The sequence below is a fragment of the Mesocricetus auratus genome, unplaced genomic scaffold (genome assembly GCF_017639785.1).
Source record: "Mesocricetus auratus isolate SY011 unplaced genomic scaffold, BCM_Maur_2.0 Super-Scaffold_100018, whole genome shotgun sequence".
Taxonomy (NCBI): domain Eukaryota; kingdom Metazoa; phylum Chordata; class Mammalia; order Rodentia; family Cricetidae; genus Mesocricetus; species Mesocricetus auratus.
In genome coordinates this window covers 36,918,300-36,942,690 of record NW_024429199.1, presented here as the reverse complement: position 1 = coordinate 36,942,690, position 24,391 = coordinate 36,918,300, and the positions used below count along the sequence as shown (strand labels likewise).

At 46.1% G+C, this 24,391-nt stretch overlaps 1 protein-coding gene and 1 long non-coding RNA gene across 2 annotated transcripts in view; one reads left to right on the top strand and one right to left on the bottom strand.

Moving 5' to 3' along the window:
- LOC121144489 overlaps window positions 1-17,553 on the bottom strand; it is a 47,665-nt gene extending 30,112 nt beyond the window's left edge. The window contains exon 1 of the long non-coding RNA XR_005881855.1: window positions 16,720-17,553. This is a non-coding gene — a long non-coding RNA (uncharacterized LOC121144489). The remainder of the gene's footprint in view (window positions 1-16,719) is intronic.
- Window positions 461-6,182, top strand: LOC121144486 (UL16-binding protein 1-like). The gene is made up of 5 exons (XM_040758284.1): window positions 461-711; window positions 1,501-1,845; window positions 2,934-3,236; window positions 3,765-3,898; window positions 5,006-6,182. Exons 1-4 carry the CDS (start codon window positions 618-620, stop codon window positions 3,875-3,877), a joined length of 855 nt encoding a protein of 284 aa, XP_040614218.1. The 5' UTR covers window positions 461-617; the 3' UTR covers window positions 3,878-3,898; window positions 5,006-6,182.
- Window positions 17,554-24,391: the final 6,838 nt, after the last annotated feature.

Here is a 24,391-nt window from a genome sequence, read left to right as displayed (position 1 = left end):
AGAAACTGAGTCTGGGATTGAGATGGAAGAAGAGGAGAGGTGGTGGGAAGTGGAGAAGGGCCAGCTGGAGACTGTGGGGGGAGGGGACCAGAAAGAGGGCAGTGAGAAGAGTGGTGTGTCTGAAGCTAAAAGAGGTGTCCCTCAAAGACCCCGGAGAGAAACTCCTCACTTGACTAGTCTGAGTGTACACTCATGTCCCTTTATAGCCTCAGGCCAAAAGGAAACACCTTGACCTTTGAGCCTGGCTTGAGAAAAAGAGCACAGAGCCTGTTGGTGCCCGGGAGGAGCCAGGAAGTTTAGGAACTTGTGGATTGGATGACTGCAGCCCGCACCACTTAGCCTCAGCAAATGTTTAAAAAGTGGCCAGCCAGGAACCACGCCTACAGATGATTCTGCAGGCAGATCAGCACTGTTTATAGAACTAGTTGAACTTGTGGATTGGATGACAGCAGCCCGTACCACTTAGCCTCAGCAAATGTCTAAAAAGTGAAGTGCCCAGCCAGAAACCAAGCTGATTCTGTAGGCAGGTCATCACTGAGTGTTTATAGAACTCTCTCCAGTCCTTCTAGGCAGGACTTCTCTCCAAGGCCCAGGTCACTAAACCTGTTGCTCAGGGCATGGCAAACAATGGAGCATCCAAGCACTCTCTTTCCACCAAGGCTCTGTGCTTTTCTCTTCTACTGATCTCTCCGTGGTGCACTCGGACCTCGGGTGAGTTGTCATGGTCTAACTGGAGGGGTGCAGGAAGTGGGGGTGTGGAGGGAACAGCACTGTGGAATCTCTGGGTAGCCATCCTCCGAGAAGCTCCCAGACCATCTGAAAAGCCGTTCAGCACACAGTCCCAGTTCTGCCCCTACGAAGCCTAGGGGAGGAGCAAGAAAGTCACCAACTGGGACCAATCAGAAGGGCAAGATGCCTGAGGAGCATCTGACAAAAGTGTTGATTTAGGCAGGAGGGCATTGTCTTCTATCTTTTTTATGAAAAGGTCGGTGCTAAATATCTTCCACCTGGCCAGGCTCACTTTATCTATCCTGCATCAATACTCAATTCTGCATTAAGTGTGACAGACTCAGAAGCTACAAGCTGAGGAAGGGGACAGCAGATTTGCCCTCCATCATTCTTCTGACCCAGATTAGGGTGTATCCCATGCGCAAGTGTTGGTCCCCATCCTCCAGAATGTCTTCAAATGCAATGACAAAGATGCAGGTTTCCCAGCCAGCATTGGGTTCTGTGCTGCCTGTGACTTCTGGGTCAGCTAGAAACAGCAGGAGGAGGTCCTGGGTTTAGGGCTTAGATTTCTTATCCAGTCAGAGATCAACTTTCCATTGAATGGTGATACCCACAGTGACTAGAAATTCCTATATCATTAACAGTCAAAACAATCCCTCAATAGACACTCACTTCTTAAGTGACTCGACGATGTTTCAAGCTATTGGAGCTAACCAGCAAAGATGTTCAAGTCTTTATTTTCATTCTTTCTTCCTTCCTTTCTTTTTTTAGATACACCCTTCCAGAGGACTTACTTGTCCCACAGGCAGGGACTGTCCCTGAGCCCCTGCTCTGCATCCCTGACCTCACTTCATGGTTCCTTCACAGATGCTGCTGCTCTTTGCTATGGCTTCACTGTTGACAAGTCAGGGTCTGGACCATGGCAGCACACAGTCCAAGGCCAACTGAATGGGGAGGTTTTCATTTACTGTGACAGTAACTACAACTGCCGTGCCATTGGCCCTCTGGGGAACAGACTGATGGCCACAAAGACCTGGAAACCACAAGCTGACACTCTGAAAGATGGAATTGACCTGTTCAAAGCAGAAATGACTCGTATGACTAATGAAATCAGAGGTACGTTTCAAATGGCCCTGTAACAATAAACAGCACACTTGATGAGGGTATAGGTAACTGTTTATTATACAAGAGAAAATGAGCAATCAAGGTGAGTCAGTAGCTTTTGCTGCAGGAACAGAAGCCAAAAAGAGACCATGCGTCTCTCCTGCATCCCCTTTTATTACCACCTCTGTATGAGCCTCCAGCCACACCCAAAGTGGGCGTGGTTAGTGACACAGTTCACCGCCCTTTCATTACCACATCCATATGCGCCTCTAGCCATGTCCAAAATGGTCATGGCTAGCAGCGCAGTCCTAATGTCTCTTCCTACAATTTCCCTTTCAGTCTTAAAACAAAACTAACTTGTGTCAATGAATAAAATATCATAAACATCTATCCCATCTAAACCTAGGCTTATCTGAAAGAAATACCCAACTCTGAACACCTCCTTCCAATCCCAACACTAAAATAATTGAAAACTAACACTAACAGGTGTAAACTATCCTGTAATATCAACAGTAGGGAGAGGTGGCCTAGGAAAGAGAGGCACAGATAGACACGGTGTAGGCCGCCAGAGGAGTAAGAGGTGTGGACCCTTTCTCTGGTAAGAGAAATACTTAGATTAACAATTATGAGCTAAATACTTAAGTCAGAGCTAGCCAGTAAGAAACCAAGCAAACGGCCAACAGCTCCATAGTTAATCTAGTGTCTTGTGTGTTAGTTGGGGACTGCAACTGTGCCAGGGCCCAGGCAGCTGGTGGGGAAGACTACACGTTACATGTCCCCATCATAGGGTTGGGGATGTAGCTAAGGGTTAGAGTGCTTGCCTAGCATGCATAAGGCCCTAGGTTCAATCCCCACTGCTACACACTAAATAAAAGACCATATTACATGGCCCCTGCAGGAAAGAACAGGATCTGCGGCAGGTTAAGGACATTCATTGTTTCCATGGAGGAAAAATAATGAATGACTGGTAGTCACACCTAAGAGGTCCAGCAGCAAAGCTAAAATGTGGAGGGAAAAGCAAGGCCAGAGGCTGGGAAGGGAGACGGTGGGCAGACAGGGTTCATCAAGGCCACAGGCTGATCTCTTTCCAATGGGCACAGAGCCCCTCACTCTGGATGCCAGGATGTGTTGTTGGCATGAAGGAGATGGACTTTTCAAAGCATCCTGGGACATTGACCTCGATGGACACAAAATGCTGCACTTTGACTCAAGCACTGGGAAACTGACTGAAGTTGGTCCTGGATCCAGGTGGATGAAAGAGATGTGGGAGGAAGACAGGGCTGTGACAGCCTTCTTAAAAGTGACCTCACAGGGGGACTGCAGGGCCTGGCTTCAGGAGATCAAGCTGCAGTCCTGGCTTCAGGAGATCAAGTTGCAAATGGAAAAAAACCTGGAGACTACAGGTAGCTGGAGGAATGGGAGGAAGCTCTCTGCAGATGGTGTGTGTGTGTGTGTGTGTGTGTGTGTGTGTGTGTGTGTGTGTAATAATCTAACACCTTGAGTTCTTGGGTTAGTGGCCATTTTTCCATCAGTCATTACATTGTTTACTCACTGTGGTTCTCGAAGGCTGTCACAGTCTAAGAATCCATTTACTTCCTGTCCTTTTCCTCATTCTAGAATCACTGTCCTTTTCATCTCACCTGATCTTCCTTCTTCCCTGACAGCATCCTCACAGGTCATCCTCATGCCTCCTCTCCTTCCAGAGGGAATAAGAGTGTCCACCATTACCCTGCTTCCCCTAACATGGCTTCCCCTAACAAGGTCAGGGACATCCCCTCTCCCTTCCTACTCAGGACCAACCCAAACAGTTGTTGCATAGCAACAGGGAAGGAACTCTGTGTGTTGCTGAATCACCTGAGGACCCAGAAGTTAAGATGAGATTTCCTCAGACTTGAGGTTGGTCAAGGACTCAACTTGTGTTTCCACTTCAGCCTCACCAAATGGTGTGAAAGTTGTGAACCAGCAGCCTTTGTCACTGGCCATCAAGCCCAGCATCTCTGTCCTACTGATAATCCTCACCTGCTCCCTCCTGCTTCTTACCTGAGGAGAATCGTTGGCAATGAAGGTACTGAGGACAGTGTTGGGAGTGGGGAGAGGGACAGAAGCTGAAGAGTGAGGAAGCAGTGAATTCCTGGAGTCCTAACCTTGTCCGTCATCTATAGCATCTTACTGAGAAAGGAAGCAGGAGATCTGGAGTCCATGTCACCTGCTAGCAATAGCTTGTGCATGCTCAGCCTTGACTAATCAGGAATCATGACACAGAGAAGCGGGAAATGAGAGGGAATACAACATGTACCTGGACACAGCAGGCTCCTGATCAGGAGGGTCCCATGATACAGACGGGGAGAGCGCAGGAATTTTTTAAAAATGGTAGTTAACCCCAATGTGTAGATGGAAGAGGATTCCAACCCACAGTCACAGATAAAGAAGATATAAATGCACAGATGGCCGAGTGTCGAAACCACATGCTGCTCATGTATCGACACAGGGTTCCATTTCCATCACCCACTTGGCAGCTCACAACCATTCAGCCCCATCTCCAGGGGATCCCCCCTTCTTCTGCACAGACCCCAGACTTTCACACGGTGCAATTACAGACGTGCAGGCTCACACTCATACACATAAGACAGAAATGAATTCAGCAGCAGCAGCTTCCAGACCCCTGGAGCAGTGTCCGCACTTGAGGCTGGAGGGACTGAGCTGGGGCTGGGGTCTACTGATCCCATCTGGACTGCCCAGGTGGACAAGGTGGAGCAGGGACAGTCACACAGTTGTGACACCACTCTCATCTTTGAGAGTTTTAGAATGAAAGGGAAAGCATGTCTGCATCCCCACTCGAGGACTGGACAACCAGGTCTCAGAACCCTTTCTGGATAGAGGTCCTCCTGCTCCTGCAGCCCCTCCCATCAGGCCCTGCATCAGGAAGCAGAGCTGGTCACTGCCCCTTCATTCTGAACCCCAGGTCTGCAGCACAGCCTGGGCTGCCTCTGGGACATGGGAAAGGAGGGGGAGACAGTGCAGGATCCAGGGAGGGAGGGCGCAGGGGGATGGAGGAGGGAATGGAATGGCCCTCAGTGACAGAGGCTATGGGGTGGTGATGACAGGGCCAGGGCACCCAGAGAACTGACCCAGGCTTCTCTCAGCCCCTTCAAAACGTGTTTCCCTGCTGCAGGGTGCAGAAGCTCCAGTGAATGCTGTGACAGTTCGTCTGGTGCAGCCCCTCTCCCTTCTCCTCAGCCTCAACCAGATGAACCTTGATGCTGCTGACACGGATTCCATGTTCTTTCATGCTGTGCCAGTCACTCGGGCCCTGTCTTATCTCCTTGTTCTGTTTCCTTGGTTCTCCCTGGTGGGTTTGCCCTGCATGGAACAACTTGAACTAGAGATCTGGAGAAGAATGTGGTTATTACCCATCCCTAGCATAGGGAATGGTATAAACAGATCTCCTTAGTGAGAGTATGAAGTTATTACCCTTGTGTAAATAACTTCTCAGTATAGAGGTCAGTGTGAGACATATTAGTAAGGCCCTACCATGCCTAATGGTATTTGGCTGTGAGTTAAATTCTGTTAAGAATATTTACTTTTTAATAGATATTTATTACAACTACACATGTACTAGGCAGCCTTCTCTAGAACAAAATAATAAATGTATGTTTTTATATGAGTGTATATGATAGAAATGTATATTTCATCACATAAAATGTGACATGTACTAGGCAGTCCAGCAATGCACACATGCATACTGGACAGCACCTACCTCCACCTCCCCAGATTCAGGCGTGTGCCGCCACCTCTGCACAATACTTGGTTTTTTAGCTCTAATGGTATGTTATTAAAGTATTAGAACTTTAAAATTTACTATTTTGCACAAATTAATTTGTAAACTACAGTGACATTAAGTATACTGACAATAATCAAATATCTCAGGTATCACTAAAGGAAACTTATAACAACTAAGCATAGGAAACAGGAATAGAGGACTAGTTGTTTAGTAGAGGTCACTGGCAACTGGAACACAGCCCCAGACCTTAGCACAGCTGACTCCATGATGGAAGCAACCTTCAGACTATAAAGCTCAGCACACAGACAGCACTGCCTGCCAAAACTAAAGCAAAGGCCTAATCCATCCAAGTGCATGGTGAAGGGACAGTCTCTGAATGCGCTAACCCTACTTTTTAGCTTCTGTACCTCCACTTCTAGCTAATTGCTCTTGTTAACTAAAGTTTGTCTCCCAACAACATGGGTTTTTGTGCTTAAAATCTCTGCCTGTGCAAGGCTCAGTGCTGCACTGGGATTGTAAACCCCAGTGCAGTTGCTGACCACTAATAAAGAGTTTCTATTGACTTAAATCCACGTCTGAGCTGTCTCCTCTGGTTAGCACCCCACAACATTGCTGGAAGTCCCATGGAGATCCCAGAGCATTTCCTTAAGACACCGGATGTCTCAGAGCCCCATTGGAGCAGGGAGGAATGTGATGGCTAAGGAGCTCCTAGGGCTGTGGGTCTCAATCACCAGATGCCCTTCATATCAGATATTTACATTACGGCTCATAACAGGAACAGAATTACAGTTATGAAGGAGTAACATAAATAATTTTATGGTTGGGGAATAACACAATATGAGGAACTACATTATAGAGTCACAGCATTAAGGAGGGTTAAGAAACACTGTCCTAGGGGGTGTGCAACCTGAGTTCCAGGTCCCCAGGGCTCCCTTTGATCAGTTGCTGCCTAGTGCTTCACAGGAGTCTGATGTCTCCACCCCAAAAGGAAACAAATCAGAAAGTCGCCTTGTCTATCAAGTCTGGGGGACAGTGTGGTTAAGGCGCCCTCTCTTTGGACACACAGGAGAGATCTGACAAGGCCACTGGAGCAGTGTCAGGAACCTTGTGAGATATGACTGGATTCCACATCTGTTCGTGTGCATGAATGTGTGGTGGTCACCCATGGTTGTCTTCAGGTTCTCTCTCTCTCTCTCTCTCTCTCTCTCTTTCTCTCTCTCTCTCTCTCTTTCTCTCTCTCTCTCTCTCTCTCTCTCTCTCTCTCTCTGCCTTGTCTGTCTCTCTCTTCTCTCTCTTCTCTGTCTGTGTGTGTGTGTGTGTGTGTGTTTCTGTCAGTTCGATTACAGAGATTTTCTCTGGTATGAGAACACCCTAGCTTAAGAGTTGTACTCCTCTGTAGGGGACACAAATATTTTTTGGTCCTGCCAAATCACCCACAGAGAAACAAACAAACAAATATAACAACAGAAACAAGAACCCTCCACCTGTCTGACTCCCTGAGTGGAGCACATGCTTGATTGACTGCTTGACTCCTGCTCATGGTCAGGGTTGATCTCTGTGGAGGTGAGCAAGGTCCAGGGTTCTCATCCAGACCCCTCTGCAGTGAAAGTCCAATGCACACAGAGAGGAGGAAATAATTCCTCAGGTGAGCTCTCCCTGCTCTCCATGTCTGTTCTAAGCAGCCCCGGGAAGAAGAAAAGTTCCCCTGACTGAACCCAAGGGAAAAGAGAAAGTTCCACTCCTTTCTCTTCAAGATTCATGTCTTCTTCTCAATTAATGGTCCACATAAATTGAAAAACTCAAAACCTGCCATTTTCTGAAAAAGAGGAAAAAAAGAAAGAAAGAAAGAAAACAACCCCAGGGTGTGACACGGGGATCCCTGTCAGACACTTCAGCCTGGACAAAATGGATTTTCCCTCCTGTCCAACACTGACCAAGGAGACTTTAAACTATACTCAATACATAATTTTTGAAAGATTAAAGACAACAGCTAAAATTATTTTTTGTCACCCAGTAGGCACCAGATATTAGAAAGCAATTATAAAAGTTACAATAAAATTGAAAGTGTAAGTAGGTCCCAGTTACTGGTGCTAGCTCAAAGGTATTTAACGAGAGAGGACTGAGTGGGTCAAGACCGTATGCATGGACTGTAGCCACCATCACCCTCTCTGATGATGAAGCAGTCATCAAAAGTCTCCCAACCAAAAAAAGTGCAGGCCCAATGGCTTCAGTGCAGAATTCTACCAGAAATTCAAAGAAGAGCTAATTCCAATACTCCTCAAGTGTTCCACACAATAGTAGCTGGAGGCTCACTGCCAAACTCTTTTTATGAAGCTACAAATACCTTGGTACCCAAGCCACACAAAGACACAACTAAGAAAGAGAACAATTTTCCTCATGAACATCGATGCAAAAATACTCAATAAAATACTAGCAAATCGGATTCAAGAACACAGCAGAAAAGTCATCCACCATAATCAAGTAGGCTTCATCACAGGAATGTAGGAATGGTTCAACATTAGAAAATCTATCAATGTAATCCACCATATAAACAAACTACAAAAGAAAAACCACATGATCATCTCACTAGAGGCTGAAAAAGCCTTTGACAAATCCAGCACCCCTTCATGATAAAGGTCCTAGAGAGATCAGAGATAACAGGAACATACCTGAGCATAATAAAGCAATATACAGTAAACCAACAGCTAACATCAAACTAAATGGAGAGAAAGTCAACACAATTCCTCTAAAATCAGGAACAAGACAAGGCTGTCCACTCTCTCCATATCTCTTCAATATTGTACTTGAAGTTCTAGCTAGAGCAATAAGACAACAAAAGGACATCAAGGGGATACAAATAGGAAAAGAAGTCAAGCTGTCACTATTTGCAGATGATATGATAGTTTACATAAGTGACCCAAAAAACTCTGCAAGGTTACTCCTAGAGCTGATAAATGCCTTCAGCAAAGTGGCAGATTACAAAGTTAACTCAAAAAAATCAGTTGCCCTATTATATACAGATGATAAAGTAGCTGAGAAAGAAATCAGAGAAACATCACCCTTTACATTAGGCATAAACAGCATCAAATATCTGGGGATAATGTTAACCAAAGAAGTAAAAGATCTGTATATCAAGAACTTTGTGTCTCTAAAGAAAGAAATCAAAGAGGATACCAGAAAATGGAAAGATCTCCCATGCTCTTGGATTGGTAGGATCAACATAATAAAAATGACAATCTTGCCAAAAGCAATCTAAAGAATCAAATCGAACCCTATCAAAATTCCAGCACAATTCTTCACAGACCTTGAAAGAACAATAATCAACTTTATATGGAAAAACAAAAGGCCCAGGATACCAAAACATCCCTATACAATAAAGGAACTTCAGGAGGCATCACCATGCCTGAATTCAAGCTCTATTACAGAGCTATAGTCCTGAAAACAGCTTGGTATTGGCACAAAAGTAGGCAGGTAGACCACTGGAACCGAATTGAAACCCCTGATTTTAACCCACACACCTATGAACACTTGATTTTTGACAAATTGTACAATGGGAAAAGGAAAGCTGGCATAACTGGATAATGGCATGCAGAAGACTGGAGATAGATCCATGTCTATCGCCTTGCACAAAACTTAAGTCCAAATGGATAAAAGACCTCAACATAAATCCAACCACACTGAAACTCTTAGAAGAGAAAGTGGGAGATACTCTTCAACGAATTGGTACAGGAGACAGCTTCCTCAACATAACACCAGTAGCACAGACACTGAAATCGACAATTAACAAACGGGACCTCCTGAAACTAAGAAACTTCTGTAAAAGCAAAGGACACACTTAACAAGACAAAAAGGCAGCCCACAGAATGGGAAAAGATATTCACTAAGCCCACATCTGACAAAGGGCTGATCTCCAAAATTTGCAAAGAACTCAAGAAACAAGTCTCCAAAACACTAAAGGATGCAATTAAAAAGTGGGGTACAGAACTAAATAGAGAATTCTCAATAGGGGAGTCTAAAATGGGCGAGAGACACTTAAGAAAGTGCTCACCATCCTAAATCATCAGGGAAATGCAAATCAAAACAACTCTGAGATACCATCTTACTCCTATCAGAATAGCTAAAATCAAAAACACCAATGACAGTTTATGCTGGAGTGGATGTGGAGAAAAGGAAACACTCCTCCACTGCTGGTGGGAGTCCCAACTCATGCAGCCACTTTGGAAATCAGTATGGAGATTCCTCAGGAAAATGGGAATCAATTTACCACAGGACCCAGCAATTCCACTCTTAGGCATATACACAAAAGATGCATATTCATACAACAAAGACATCTGTTCCACTATGTTCATAGCAGCATTGTTTGTAATAGCCAGAACCTGGAAGCAACCTAGATGCCCCTCAACTGAAGAGTGGATAGAGAAAATGTGGTACATTTACACAATGGAGTAGTACTCAGCAGGAAAAAAAAATGGAATCTTGAAATTCGCAGGTAAATGAATGGTACTAGAAGAAACCATCCTGAGTGAGGTAACCCAGTCACAAAAAGACAAACATGGTATGTACTCACTCATGTATGGATTTTAGACATGGGTCAGGATAGTTTCAGTCTGCAATGCCACTGACAGAGAGTCTGGGAAACAGGAAAGAAACCAAGAGAGATATGCATGGTACCCTAGAGAAGAGGAATGAGGCAAGATCTCCTGAACAGATTGGGAACACGGCGGGAGGACCTTCATCCAGTGACTGATGGAAGCAGAGGCAAACACTCACAATTAAACACTGAACTGAACCCACGGAACCCAGTGATAGAGAGAGAGGAGCGATGAGCAAATTGGCAAAGAATGGGCAGGCGAAACCAACAGAGACAGCTGATCTGGATAAGGGGGACCTCTTGGACCCCAGACTGACAGCTGGGAGGCCAGCATAGGACCTCATCCAGACTCCCTGAGTGTGAGAGTCAGTGAGGAGGCCTGGGCTACCTATGGGACCCTGAGCAGTGGATCAGTGTTTATTCCTGGCATACAAAAGGACTTCGTGTGTCCATAACACAAAGAGGGATGCTCTCTCAGCCTGAACTCTTAGGGGAGAGCCTGGCCCCTACCCTGAGTGAAATGACAGACTCTAGATATCCCGTATGTGGAAGGAAGTGGGGATAGGCTGGGGGGATGGTGGGAGGGGTGCAGGAGGAGAGGAGGAAGAGGGAACTGGGATTGACATGTGAAACAAGCTATTTAAATATTAAAGTAATAAAAAAATTAAAAACAAAAACAAAACTCATCATAGAAATCCCTTCTTATATCAAAGTATTCCATTTCTTATCAGAAATCTGTCTCTAACCCTGTAACTTATGTACCTTTCCCACTCTTGGTGGATCCTAACTGTTTTACCTTCTATTATGAAATTCTCGACAAAATTTAGGCTTTTTTTTCTTAAAGCCTTAAAAGCCTGGATATCCACACCTGACCACTGATGTCCTTGACAGAGAAGATCCACCTAGAGCATCATATTTAAGGCTAAACTGCTATCAACTAAAACATTGCAACATCAAACATAAACTGTTTAGTGGCATTGTACAAGGCCTCTGTATATTCATACTTGTAAAAATATCGATTTTAAAATAATATTTATCAGTGGTTTAAATGTAACTGATTAAAACAAATCAAGACTATATTACATGCACTTTTGTTTACTTATAATTTAGATGACACCCAGGCTCCCTGGTCCTCACCCTCCCCATGGTCTTCAGCAGATTGACAGTTACGGGAAAAGTCACTGCGGGAGGGCGAGGAAGAGATATAAGGAGGACAAGGACAAGAGGGAGGAGCTAGTGAGGCTCTCAGAACCACAGGGATCACCCCAAGCCTAAACCGAGTCACCAGTGCAGACCCCTCTGGGAGGCAGTTTCAGACAGCTCCCTGGGCCCAGAGCATGCTGGTCTCTGCACTCCCCAGCCATTTCTCACAAGCCCTCCACTATCTGGGACCTCTTTGTCCTTGGATTTTATTTTTTCCCACCGTCTCACGGTATTCTCCAAAAGATCACAATACACGCTTCTGGAGACAGCAACGCCACAGGCAGCCACAACCAAGCAACTTAGAATTTTTTCCTCCTTTTCTTTTTTTCTTTTCCACCTTTCATTCTGTAGTTGTTTTCTCTTAAGGCAGGATTTCGCGCTGCGGCCCACACTGTAGAATCTGCAACAATCCCTTCTCTCCCTCAGTCTACCAAGTTCTGTGATTTGTTACAGATTTGTAACAGAAGATGTTTCATTTCCATTTGAATCTTAATAAGGGTTTATCGCCCCTTCCCAAAGTCCCCACTAATCAAGTGCATTTACGCTCTGTTCCGCCAGGGGGCAATCTGTGCTCATACCTGACTGACAATGGTTCTGGATAGATTTGAAAACTTCCCTTGCTCCCAAGCCCATATGGTCTAACTCCTGGGGAGATAGCATCAGATACTGGTGTTCATGTAGGAAAGAGAACGTTTGAGCTTTCTGTAAATGACAGGAACTAAATATTTTCAACCTGGCCTGTATCTAATACCCAGGTCTGCTGCATTCAGTGTGACAGGTGCAACATGCCACAAGCTCACGAATGTGACAACAGATCTGTCCTCTGTCCATTCTTCTGACCCCAGATGAGGGTGTATCCCATGCCCCAGGATTGGCGCCCCTCCCCACATAGTATCTTCAAATGCAGTGCCAAAGCTGCAGGTTTCCCAGTCCTCGGTGGGTTCTATGCTCTGGGTTTATTACACATGAGTTCCTCAGACTGCCTGGGGAGAGAAGGTGCTGTTGGAGATGTGTTTTTAGTCTTATCCATAACTTCCTGATTTTTTTCTCTTAAGGACCAACATCAAGAGGCCCAGATTTCACTCAGCTTCTACCTGTCACCCAGTCTCTTGATACCCCGCATTTTTCCAACAACAGTAAATCTACCACCATGGCAGTAGCCATCCCCATCATCATCATCTGCATTTGCATTTGCATTTGCAGGTATGTGAAGAAGAAATGTCGGGCACAAGCAGGTAAGGAGCAGGCTGGGGTCTCACTCTGGTTCTTGGTAGGGTTAGTCAGCTGAGGACTTGGGACAGATGTCCCGCTGGGTATCATAGGTGTGAATTACTGTCTTCATGTTTATACACCATGGCCTTACCCACTGAGCTATCTTTCCATCCCTCCAACTCTGAAGTTTGGACAGTATGATTACAAGTTCAATATACTGTCTTCTCAGACATGAGAACTGAATTTAGCAAGCCTCCAGACACCTCACTTGCATGCACTCCTGTCATGACCCTAAGAGGGACCCTTACCATGCATTCATTCCAAAATCAATGGCAAAGGTATTTTCACGCAATCAACTGGGCATTTATCCTTAATGTCTCACTTCCCTCTGTACCACAGGCAACTGAGTGACTGTGTACCCCAGAAATGGTTCAGTCTGAGAAGGGGTTGGGTGACCGGGGACTCTAAATGACCCCCATTTGTCAGGGGTCATGGTTCATCAGGGTACAAGCTAAGCAGTGACTTGCTGACTTCTCTGTGGGGTAAAAAGCTAACTACTTCCAGACAAACATCTGAAGCTTTGGATCTCACTGCAAAACCTTTCCAGACAGAAATCTTCAGCTGCCCATGAAGTGTTCCATCACCTGCCACAAGCCACAGAAGAAAGAGATGCCTGGCAGACAAATGCAGAGGTCCCCAACCAGGCCACCGAAATGTTGTCCCAGGATGATGAGCCGGAGGCAAGGGAGTGAAAGGATTTGCTACACCAGACATCTACATCACCCCACCCAGGAGTCAGGAGTCTCTCAGAGAGGGTGGGAAAGATGCAAGAGAACATTGTTTTCCCTCCATGACATGGCTGTCAACTGTTGACCTCTCAGCGGCTCTGAGGACTTGCATGATCCCTGCACAAGAGCAGAACTGTCACCCTTCCCTTCATGGAGGGAGAGGGGCTCATGAGGCTCCAGGGGCCCTGGGATCTCTCTGCAGTGAATGGTGCTGGAGGGAGAGACATTGTGTTCAGTGGTGTGTTCACTAGTGAGGAGCCCAGGTTCTTATAAATAGCCACTCACTTCTTACTTCTTTACTCCTTTAATACTTCTTTAAATAAATACTTCTTTAAATAAAGCTTACTTCTTTAATAACCACAGATGGAATCATTGGGTGAACACAATTGGAAAAAAAAGCCTCACATGAAAGTAGAGGAGAAATAATTAGGAGAAATCTGGGGGGAGTGGGAAGGAGACACGAGAGGTAACAGAAGAGTTGATATGACTAAAATATCTTACACACACACATGCAAAAGCATCATAGTGAACCCTAGTATTATGTGTGATTAATGTGCTAATACATGGTTTAATGATTGATTTTTACTTTTAATATGTATGAGTATTTTGATTGTGTGTATGTGACATGTGTACCTGGTGCTTACAAACGCCAAAAGAGGACATCAGATCTCCTGAAACTGGAGTTATAGATGGTTGTGAGTACTGGAAACTGAACCCAGATCTCCAAGAGCAGTGTTTTTAAATACTAAGCAATCTCTCCGACCCTCTAATAAATTTCTTAAAAAGAATATAAGTGCTTGAAAATTATTAAACACAAGGAAGGTCTTACAGTAAACTTCACTACACAGTTAAATGTTTCCTAATCAAGAAGCTAAACATATTGTGTTAATGACCATGGATTGTAATGACCAGTTATGACACCATTTGTAGCAAAGTAGTATTGAAGCGGTGAAGGGGATTCACGGGTCCTTCTAACAAAGATGACAGATAATACAGCAATACTGAATAAAAGTGGTAAATGTAAGGTATGTTCTGGGTAGTATTATGTCAACCCCACATAAGCTAAATTCCTCTGACAGGAGGGAACCTCAATTTAAAAATGCTTCCATAAAATCAGGCAAGCTTGTAGGTCATGGTCTTAATGACTGATGGATGGCAGAGGGCCCCGCCCATGCTGGTGGTCCTTTTCTATGAGAAAGCAGACTGAGTGAGCCATGAGGAACAGTCCAGTGAGCGGCACCCACCATGGCCTCTGCATCAGCCTGACTCCAGGTTCCTGCTCTGTTAGAGTCCTATCCTGATTTCCTTCAATGATAAACAGTGCCTTAGAAATGGAAGCCAAATTACCTCTTTCCTCCCCAAGTTCCTTTGGTCAAGATGTTTCCTAACAACAATAGTAACCCTAAGACAAGTTGATACCAAGATAGTATGGCAGTGTTGTGACAAACGGGGACATCGTCATTCTTTAAGAGTTTGGAAGATAAGAATGTGGAGAGCGGCCGGGCGGTGGTGGTGCATGCCTTTAATCCCAGCACTCGGGAGGCAGAGGCAGGCAGATCTCTGTGAGTTCGAGGCTAGGCTGGACCGACAGCCTCCAAAACAATACAGAGAAACCCTGTCTCATAAAAACCAAAAAAAAGGGAATGTGGAGATCATGCAGACAATACAGGCCAGAATGAGAAGTCTAGCAAAACAGACTGTGGCAAGAACCACAAATACACATATATTCATTTATATGTATTTATAAATCTTTTTATATATATATAAAGATTTATATCTCTTATGCCTAAGGGAGCTGGGAAGCAGCCACATGATGCTTCAGGCCACCTGATCCAGTCTTCACACCCCAGGAGAGCATCCACCTCTGTCTCTCTCCTTTTAAGAAGCCACACCCTAAGGCCCTAAGTCAGGAACCCCAAAGCTATTGGCAGAATGAATTCCCAAAACAGCTAACTCTACTGGGTCATTTTAATTAAGAATCAATGGTTCTGGATAGCTGGGGCTGAGGAATCACCTGTGATTAACAAGGTACCAGAACCACTAAAGTGAGACCTTTGCTTTGCTGGGGGACTCCATGCTGCTCAGCTGGAGCTGAGAAATCAGCAGTGATTATGAAGAGACCAGCATCTTTAGGTGAGGTCTTCTGGAAAGTGTTTCCTGAGAATTAGCATCAAGGCTGTGTTCCAGACATGGCCAAGGTTGTATCCTGTGCAGAAAGCCGAACTTGGTAATGTAAGATCCACCCAGGTGGTGCTATTTTTGAAGGTGTGAAGGGGACACGGAGAGCAGCTGAGGCTTGGCAATGTGTGCCAGAGTCAGAGTCCATGCAAACAACCCAGAATAGGCTACTAGTGAAAGTGCAGTTGCAGCAGAAGACCCAGCATTTTGCAGATGCCAGTGTCATGGGACGACCACCAAGAGCAGCAGTGGCAGTGAGTGAGGCCAAGCAGAGTCTAGAAAAAAAGTGTGTGTGCCACAGAGGGCAAGTGGAGAAGTAACTCAAGTGCTGATGACACGCAATCCATAGTTCAGTTGTGGACCCTGTGTCCAGCTTGGCACTGAGGACTCCACCACTGGGCTTCTTCTCAATCAAGAGTTTCTGGTGAAGCCAGACTCCTAAAGATGAGATTAAGAGCAAAGTCTAAAAACCTGCAGAATGTAAGAGCTTGGGTAAGAGGGAAGGATTGTGAAAGTCCGAGCTGAGCAACCTGAGACACAAAGGAGAGCAGAGATGTGAGGTGTCCTAGTTAGTGTTCCATTGCTGTGTAGAGACAACATAACCATGGCCACTCTTAAGGAGAGCATTTGACGAGGGCTGGCTTACAGTCTCAGGAGTCTAGTTCATTGTTATCATATGAGGCATTCTTCAACCAGCCATAAGCCCACCTCTTCAGGTTCCCTCCTGTGCTCTGCACCTCTGCTTCAGGTTGGGGCCTGATCACTGGCTGTCTTTGTAAAGTTCATCCTTCTCTACATTTCTACAAAGCATCTTGTACAAAGCCAGTATCCACAGACCCAGGATGACAACAGCTGTGCAGACAACGCTGTCACACTATTCCACTCTGTCTGCTGATATCAAAGCCAAGACATGATCACATAAGCTTATTGAGTCTAAGGATAACTGCTGTTGTACAAGAGACTTTACCTGGGAAGATGCACACACACACACACACACACACACACACACACACACACACCTCAGCAGGGGAACCTATGACAGACCAAAGTACCAACAGCAGGAAGGTCCAACTTGGAGAACCTCTGTGTTTTCTGTGGGGTTACTAACAGGAGTGGGGGGAGGAATCACTTACAGGAGCTGGGATGAATTCACAGCAGGTTCATCACTGCAGAGCACACCTCACAGAGCAGCAGAGCTGAATCTGCACAGCTTGCAGGACCCAGACAGGTCTGGACTCTCCTCTGAAGCTAGGCTAGTCAGAGTCTTGTTCTACAGCCGGGTTTGTCCTCTACAACTTCTTAGATTCGATTTCTCAAAAAGAGGAAGTTGCTTAATTAATTCCTGAGTCTAAGGAGGCTCCTCTCTTTTCTCTGCTCCCAACAGTGTTGCAGCAAGAGGAAAGACAAAGCAACAAGTGACAAGTCACACAAGGCTTTGTCCCACAGACAGATTAAAGATGAAAGGAGCCCGAAGGGTCAACTCTGCAGAGGACCCAGGTTATTGATGTCCACTCCCTGCTTTGTTTCTAACAAGTCAGCTCTTCCTTGGGTTCAAAGTATCAGCAGTAAGATCTTGCCAAACCTGTTACACGTCTTCTATTCCCTTAGGAGGAACATCTTGTTCTGCTAAACCACATCACAGCTTAACACCCATGCTTCCAACCAATGAAACACAGCAAAAAGTAGGGCAGAGTATGTCTACAAATATCAATTTCGATCCTTTCTAGTATCACTCCTGGATAACCTTGGAGCTTCAGACTTTCAAGTCTGATTATAAAATCAAGTACTGCTACCTGATGGTACGAGGGAGCACACTACACACACACAGCACTCTGCTGTAGACCAGGGGTCCTCAACCTTCCTAATGCTGCGACTAACAAGAGACAAGGTTTTTTTAATAATGTAGTGAAACACAGTTCTTAAAAGCAAGTACTAGAGAGCCCAGAAGCAGCTTCAGAAGAAGGCAGAGAGCTTCAGGCCTAGGTTGGAGCGAGTGCAATTTTGCAGGGATAAAACACCATGACCATGGCTTACGTTCCAGAGGGATGAGCCCAGCATGGCCGCAGGCAGCAGGCATTGTGGCAAAAGCATGGAACAGTGAGCTGGAAGCAGCACAGGACTTATCTTAAAAGCCACCTCCCACCCCACCCTGTGACATGCTTCCTCCAGCAAGGCTGCACCACCAACCCTCCCCAACAGCCACCTCCTGGGGACCAAGTCTGCAAGTCCCCAAGACTGTAGGGACGCTCATTCTCACCACCACAGCATGTGTGAACACATGCCCCGGCCTATGTGGCCAGCAGAGGACTCTTGCTGGAGTTGGCTCTAGAATGGTTTCTGAGGTTGGAGCTCACTTACCAGATTCATCTCGTGCTACACAATCATCACCATCGCCACTTACTGATCTCCACTCCAAAAGCACCTTGGTCCCCATGGCTCAGTAAATAAGCACTGGTATCTTTTCCATGGACTTTTAGAAAACTCCCACCTGGGAACCCAGCCACCATTGGTTAGCAGGCTGGTACATGGTTCCCTATTCCACTTCCTGGTCCTTACTCTGCAACATTGTAGGACATCACAGCCTCATCTGCGGGCTCCTGTCAGGGAGCCCTTCCTGTCCTCGGGCGTCCACAGGGCTCATCTTGCTGTCTCCACAGGATCAATTCCATAACTGCCTCTGGCATCTAAACTGGCCTGGTCACTTCCCTGAGAGACCTTGGCCTGCCCTCCAGTCTACTGTTGCCCACCCTGTTTGCCCTGTGTCTCTAATTCAGTTTAACCTATCAAGGATGAAGGTCAAGATTATGAAGCCCTTGGGCTAGCAAGATGGCTCAGCAGGTGAAGGCACCTGCTGCCAAGCCTCAGGACTTGAGCTCAGTCCCTGGGACTTACGTGGTGGAAGAAGCCACCAAAGCCCCAAGTTTCCCTCTGACTTCCACGTGCACACCACCACGCATGCCTTGTGCATGTGCGCACACACCACATAGCATTTAAAAATGTTTTAAAGGCGGTGAGGCCCTTGCACACTGCACCTTCCCTCATTTTCCTTCAGTGCTTTCTGCCAACTTAGTGCTCCTTATTGCTCTGGTCTCTGCTATGCGCTCTCTGACAGAGAACCCATCCCTCCCCTGGCAAGGTAAGAAGGACTCAGCTGGAAATGTAGCTCAGTGATAACTGTGCTTTCCCCACATGCACAAGACCCTAGATTTGTTCCCGGCAGCCTGGAACAAACCATGGCCACTCCTATGAAGGAGAGCATTTGATTAGGGCTGGCTTACAGTATCAAGGGTTTAGTTCATTGTCATCATAGCAGGGTGTATGACAGCACACAGCAGACGTGGTGCTGGAGAAGCAGCTGAGAGTTCTCCATCCGAGTCCACAGGCACAGAAAGAGAGGGGGACACGGGGCCTGGCTTGGGCTCTTGAAAGCTCAAAGTCCACCAGCAATGACAAACTTTCTCCCCCAAGGACACACCTACCCCAACAAGAACACCTCCAAATCCTTCTAAGTAGTGCTATTCTCTGATGACTTAACATTCTAATATGAGGCCATTCTTCAAACTACCACATAAGCCCTCCTCTTCAGTTTCCCTCCTGTTCTGCACCGCTGCTTCAGACATTAGTGGTTATCTTTGTAAAGTTCATCCTTTCTACATTTCTACAGAGCAACTTGTACAAAGCCAGCATCCACAGTCCCAGGATGACAGTAGCTGTGCAGACAACGCCTGTCACACTATTCCACTCTGTCTGCTGATATCAAAGCCAAGACATGATCACATAAGCTTATTGAGTCTAAGGATAACTGCTGTTGTACAAGAGACTTTACCTGGGAAGATGCACACACACACACACACACACACACACACACACACACACCTCAGCATGGGAACCTATGACAGACCAAAGTACCAACAGCAGGAAGGTCCAACTTGGAGAACCTCTGTGTTTTCTGTGGGGTTACTAACAGGAATGGGGGGAGGAATCACTTACAGGAGCTGGGATGAATTCACAGCAGGTTCATCACTGCAGAGCACACCTCACAGAGCAGCAGAGCTGAATCTGCACAGCTTGCAGGACTCAGACAGGTCTGGAATCTTCTCTGAAACTAGGCTGGTCAGTGTAGTCTCCTTCTACAGCCGGGTTTGTCCTCTAAAACGTCTTACTTTCACTTTCTCAAAAAAGAGGAAGTTGCTTAATTAATTCTGAGTCTAAGGAGGCTCCTCTCTTCTCTCTGCTCCCAACAGTGTTGCAGCAAGAGGAAAGACAAAGCCACAAGTGACAAGTCACACAAGGCTTTGTCCCACAGACAGATTAAAGATGAAAGGAGCCCCAAGGGCGAACTGTGCAGAGGACCTAGGTTATTGATGTCCACTCCCTGCTTTGTTTCTAACAAGTCAGCTCTTCCTTGGGTTCAAAGTATCAGCAGTAAAATCTTGCCAAACCTGTAAAACAACCACTTCACAGCTTAACACCCATGCTTCCAACCAATGAAACACAGCAAAAAGTAGGGCAGAGTATGTCTAGAAATATCAATTTCGATCCTTTCTAGTATCACTCCTGGATAACCTGGGAGCTTCAGACATTCAAGTCTGTTTATAAAATCAAGTACCTGATGGTACGAGGGAGCACACTACACACACACACAGCACTCTGCTGTAGACCAGGGGTCCTCAACCTTCCTAATGCTGCAACCCTTTAATACAGTTCCTCATGTTGCAGTGACTGCAACCATACAATCATATCCATTGCTATTTCACAACTGCACTTTTGCTACTGTTAAGAGTTGTAACGTAAATGTCTAGCATCCAGGGTATCAGATCTCCAAGAGGTCTCCACCCACAGTTGGACAATCAGTGCAACTTCACAGAAGGTTAATGTCTGACGGCAAGATGAGATGCACTGCACAGGAAACTAGTTGTTAAGACAGACAGCCTCCCATTCAAGTCTTAGCCCAAAAGACACTTTCTTCTGAGTAATTTGTAAATCAAGTTGCCTTGTTTAGGATAGGGCTTTTGAAGGACTTCTGTGTCCAGTTACTGGGCCATGACTATTATGAAGACTAACAAGAGACAAGGTTTTTTGTTTTTTTTTTTAATACTGTAGTGAAACATAGTTCTTAAAAGCAAGTACTAGAGAGCCCAGAAGCAGCTTCAGAAGAAGGCAGAGAACTTCAGGCCTAGGTTGGAGCGAGTGCAATTTTGCTGGGATAAAACACCATGACCATGGCTTATGTTCCAGAGGGATGAGCCCAGCATGGCCGCAGGCAGCAGGCATTGTGGCAAAAGCATGGAACAGTGAGCTGGAAGCAGCACAAGACTTATCTTAGAAGCCACCTCCCACCCCAACCTGTGACATGCTTCCTCCAGCAAGGCTGCACCACCAACCCTCCCCAACAGCCACCTCCTGGGGACCAAGTCTGCAAGTCCCCAAGACTGTAGGGGGCACCCATTCACACCACCACAGCATGTGTGAACACATGCCCCAGCCTATGTGGCCAGCAGAGGACTCTTGCTGGAGTTGGCTCTAGAATGGTTTCTGAGGTTGGAGCTCACTTACCAGATTCATCTCTTGCTACACAATCATCACCATCGCCACTTACTGATCTCCACTCCAAAAGCACCTTGGTCCCCATGGCTCAGTAAATAAGCACTGGTATCTTTTCCTTGGACTTTTAGAAAAAACTCCCACCTGGGAACCCAGCCACCATTGGTTAGCAGGCTGGTACATGGTTCCCTATTCCACTTCCTGGTCCTTACTCTGCAACGTTGTAGGACATCACAGCCTTATCTGCGGGCTCCTGTCAGGGAGCCCTTCCTGTCCTCGGGCGTCCACAGGGCTCATCTTGCTATCTCCACAGGATCAATTCCATAGCTGCCTCTGGCATCTAAACTGGCCTGGTCACTTCCCTGTGAGACCTTGGCCTGCCCTCCAGTCTACTGTTGCCCACCCTGTTTGCCCTGTGTCTCTAATTCAGTTTAACCTATCAAGGATGAAGGTCAAGATTATGAAGCCCTTGGGCTAGCAAGATGGCTCAGCAGGTGAAGGCACCTGCTGCCAAGCCTCAGGACTTGAGCTCAGTCCCTGGGACCCACATGGTGGAAGAAGCCACCAAAGCCCCAAGCTTCCCTCTGGCGTCCACGTGCACACCACCACGCATGCCTTGTGCATGTGCGCACACACCACATAGCATTTAAAAATGTTTTAATGGCGGTGAGGCCCTTGCACACTGCACCTTCCCTCATTTTCCTTCAGTGCTTTCTGCCAACTTGGTGCTCCTTATTGCTCTGGTCTCTGCTATGCGCTCTCTGACAGAGAACCCATTCCTCCCCTGGCAAGGTAAGAAGGGCTCAGCTGGAAATGTAGCTCAGTGATAACTGTGCTCCCCCACATGCACAAGCCTCTAGATTTGTTCCCGGCAGCCTGTGGTGGGGTAGGGACATAGAGATTGGTAATTATAGATGATGATGATGATGATGACGACGATGACGATGATTCGTCATCTGAAGGCCAAGTGATGCTTCTAACATCTCTTCAGCCTCATCGGTGAGTTCAGCCTTCGGAATATCACGTGGTTTTCCTATAGCAGCAATCTTATAAACGATAGGTTCCCAGGCTAGACCACTAAAATGCTGAAATAAAACAAAGCACTGCTGGGATCCCTAGATGCAACAATGGCACTAACTTACAATGTGTTGTACTGGTGGAGGGTAGAGAGTAAGTATCTGTAAACACTCCAAAACATTCAAAAACTGGCATTGGGTTCAAGGTCCCGGGGTTTATTACACCTAGTTTTTACTTCAAAGCTGAAAATTTGCCCTTCTGTGGATATGTGTTTGAGTAGGTTCTTGAATTTTGGATACGATAAGGGTCTTTTAAAAAGAGAGAGATAGAGACCCAGAAGCAGCATCAGAGGTAGGTTCAAGCTACAGTCCCTGAGCAGCGTCAGTGAGATACCCAAATCCCAGCCTGTGTTTATACCTGAAGACACTTCAGCCAAACAGGGGCTAGCACACCTTGTCTACTGTGGAAGACTCTGGCGATGGTCCGGGGTGGGGATTTAAAATCTTCTGCTGGATGTATGCCTAAGAGTGGAATTGCTGGGTCTTGTGGTAGGCTGATTCCTATTTTTCTGAGGAATCTCCATGCTGCTTTCCAAAGTGGCTGTACGATTTGGCACTCCCACCAGCAGTGGAGGAGTGTTCCCCTTTCACCACATCCTCTCCAGCATAAACTGTCATTGGTCTTTTTGATTTTATCCATTCTGACAGGAGTGAGATGGTATCTCAGAGTTGCTTTGATTTGCATTTCCCCGGATGGCTAAGGATGTTGAGCACTTTCTCAAGTGCTTCTCAGCCATTTTAGACTCCTCTATTGAGAATTCCCTAAGGCGAAGGCACGGGCCCAAGAGAGGGCTAGTGTGGAGTGACAGGCAGGTGTTGAAGAGGAACCTGGGGTCAGGAGAAGGAGAGGAGTTGGGTACAGGGACAGGGACAGGTTGCCCAGGCCCCAGGGAGAGGGACAAGCCAGAATATCAACAGTAACTATCAATAAAAAAGTAAGATAAAATAAGGACCCTTAAAATATGGAAAGTACAACATGTAAAATTCACTATTGAAAATATCTTTTGAAGGAGGGTCTCACTGTATAGACAAGGCCTGGAACTCAGAGATGCACCTGCCTCTGCCTCCCCAGCATCAGGCTTAAAGGTGTGCACCACAACCCCTGCCTGATCCTTGGATTTTAAGCTGTAATGCTATGTTATCAAAGTATTAGAACTTTAAATTTGACTACTTCCCACATATTAATTTGTAAACTATAGTGACATTAAGTAAACTGGCAATAATCAAATATCTCAGGTATCACTAAAGGAAACTTGTAACAACTAATGATATGAAACAGAAATAGAGGACTAGTTGTTTAGTAGAAGTCAGTGGTTGCCAGGCATTGGCACAGACCTTTAATCCCAGACTCAGGAGGCAGAGGCAGGCAGATCTCTGTGAGTTCGAAGCCAGCCTGGTCTACAGAGCAAGTTGCAAAGCAATACAGAGAAACCCTGTCTCAAAAGAAGAAGGAGGAGGAGGAAGAGGAGGAGAAGGAGGAAGAGGAGGAGGAGAAAAAGAAATTGTCACTGGTAACTGTAACAGGGCCCCAGTGTTTAGCACAACCAACTCCATGATGGGAGCACCATGCAGCCTGTACTCAGCACATAGACAGCACCATCTGCCAAAGCCAAACCAAAGGCCTAATCCATCCAAGTGCATGGTTAAGGGATACTCTCTGAAAGTGCTAACCTTGCTTTTTGGCTTTTGTAATTCCACATCTGGCTAGCCGTTCTTGTTAACTGAAGTCAATCCAGAACGTGGTTCCATGCTTAAACACACTTCCTGAGAAAGGCTTGGTGCTGCACTGGGATCCCAAACAGCCGGTGCAGTTGCTGACCACTAATAATGAGTTTCTATTGACTTAAATCTGCATCTGAGTGGTCTTCTCTGGTGAATGTCCCACAACATTGCTGGAAGTCCCACGGGAATAGTACAGCAAGACCTGAAGACACCAGAGCCCCTTGGAGAAGGAAGGGATGTGGTGGCCAAGGAGATCCTAGAGCTGTGGTCCCCAACTTGTAGATCACTACCCCTTTGGCATTTGAAGGTCCCTTTCAAAGAGGTCATACATGTGATATCCTGCATATCAGGTATTTACCTTACCATTTATAACAGGAGCAGAATTATAATTATGAAGGAGCAACAACAATAATTTGAGGGTTGGGGGTCACCACAATCAGAGGAACTGTATTAAAGGGTAATG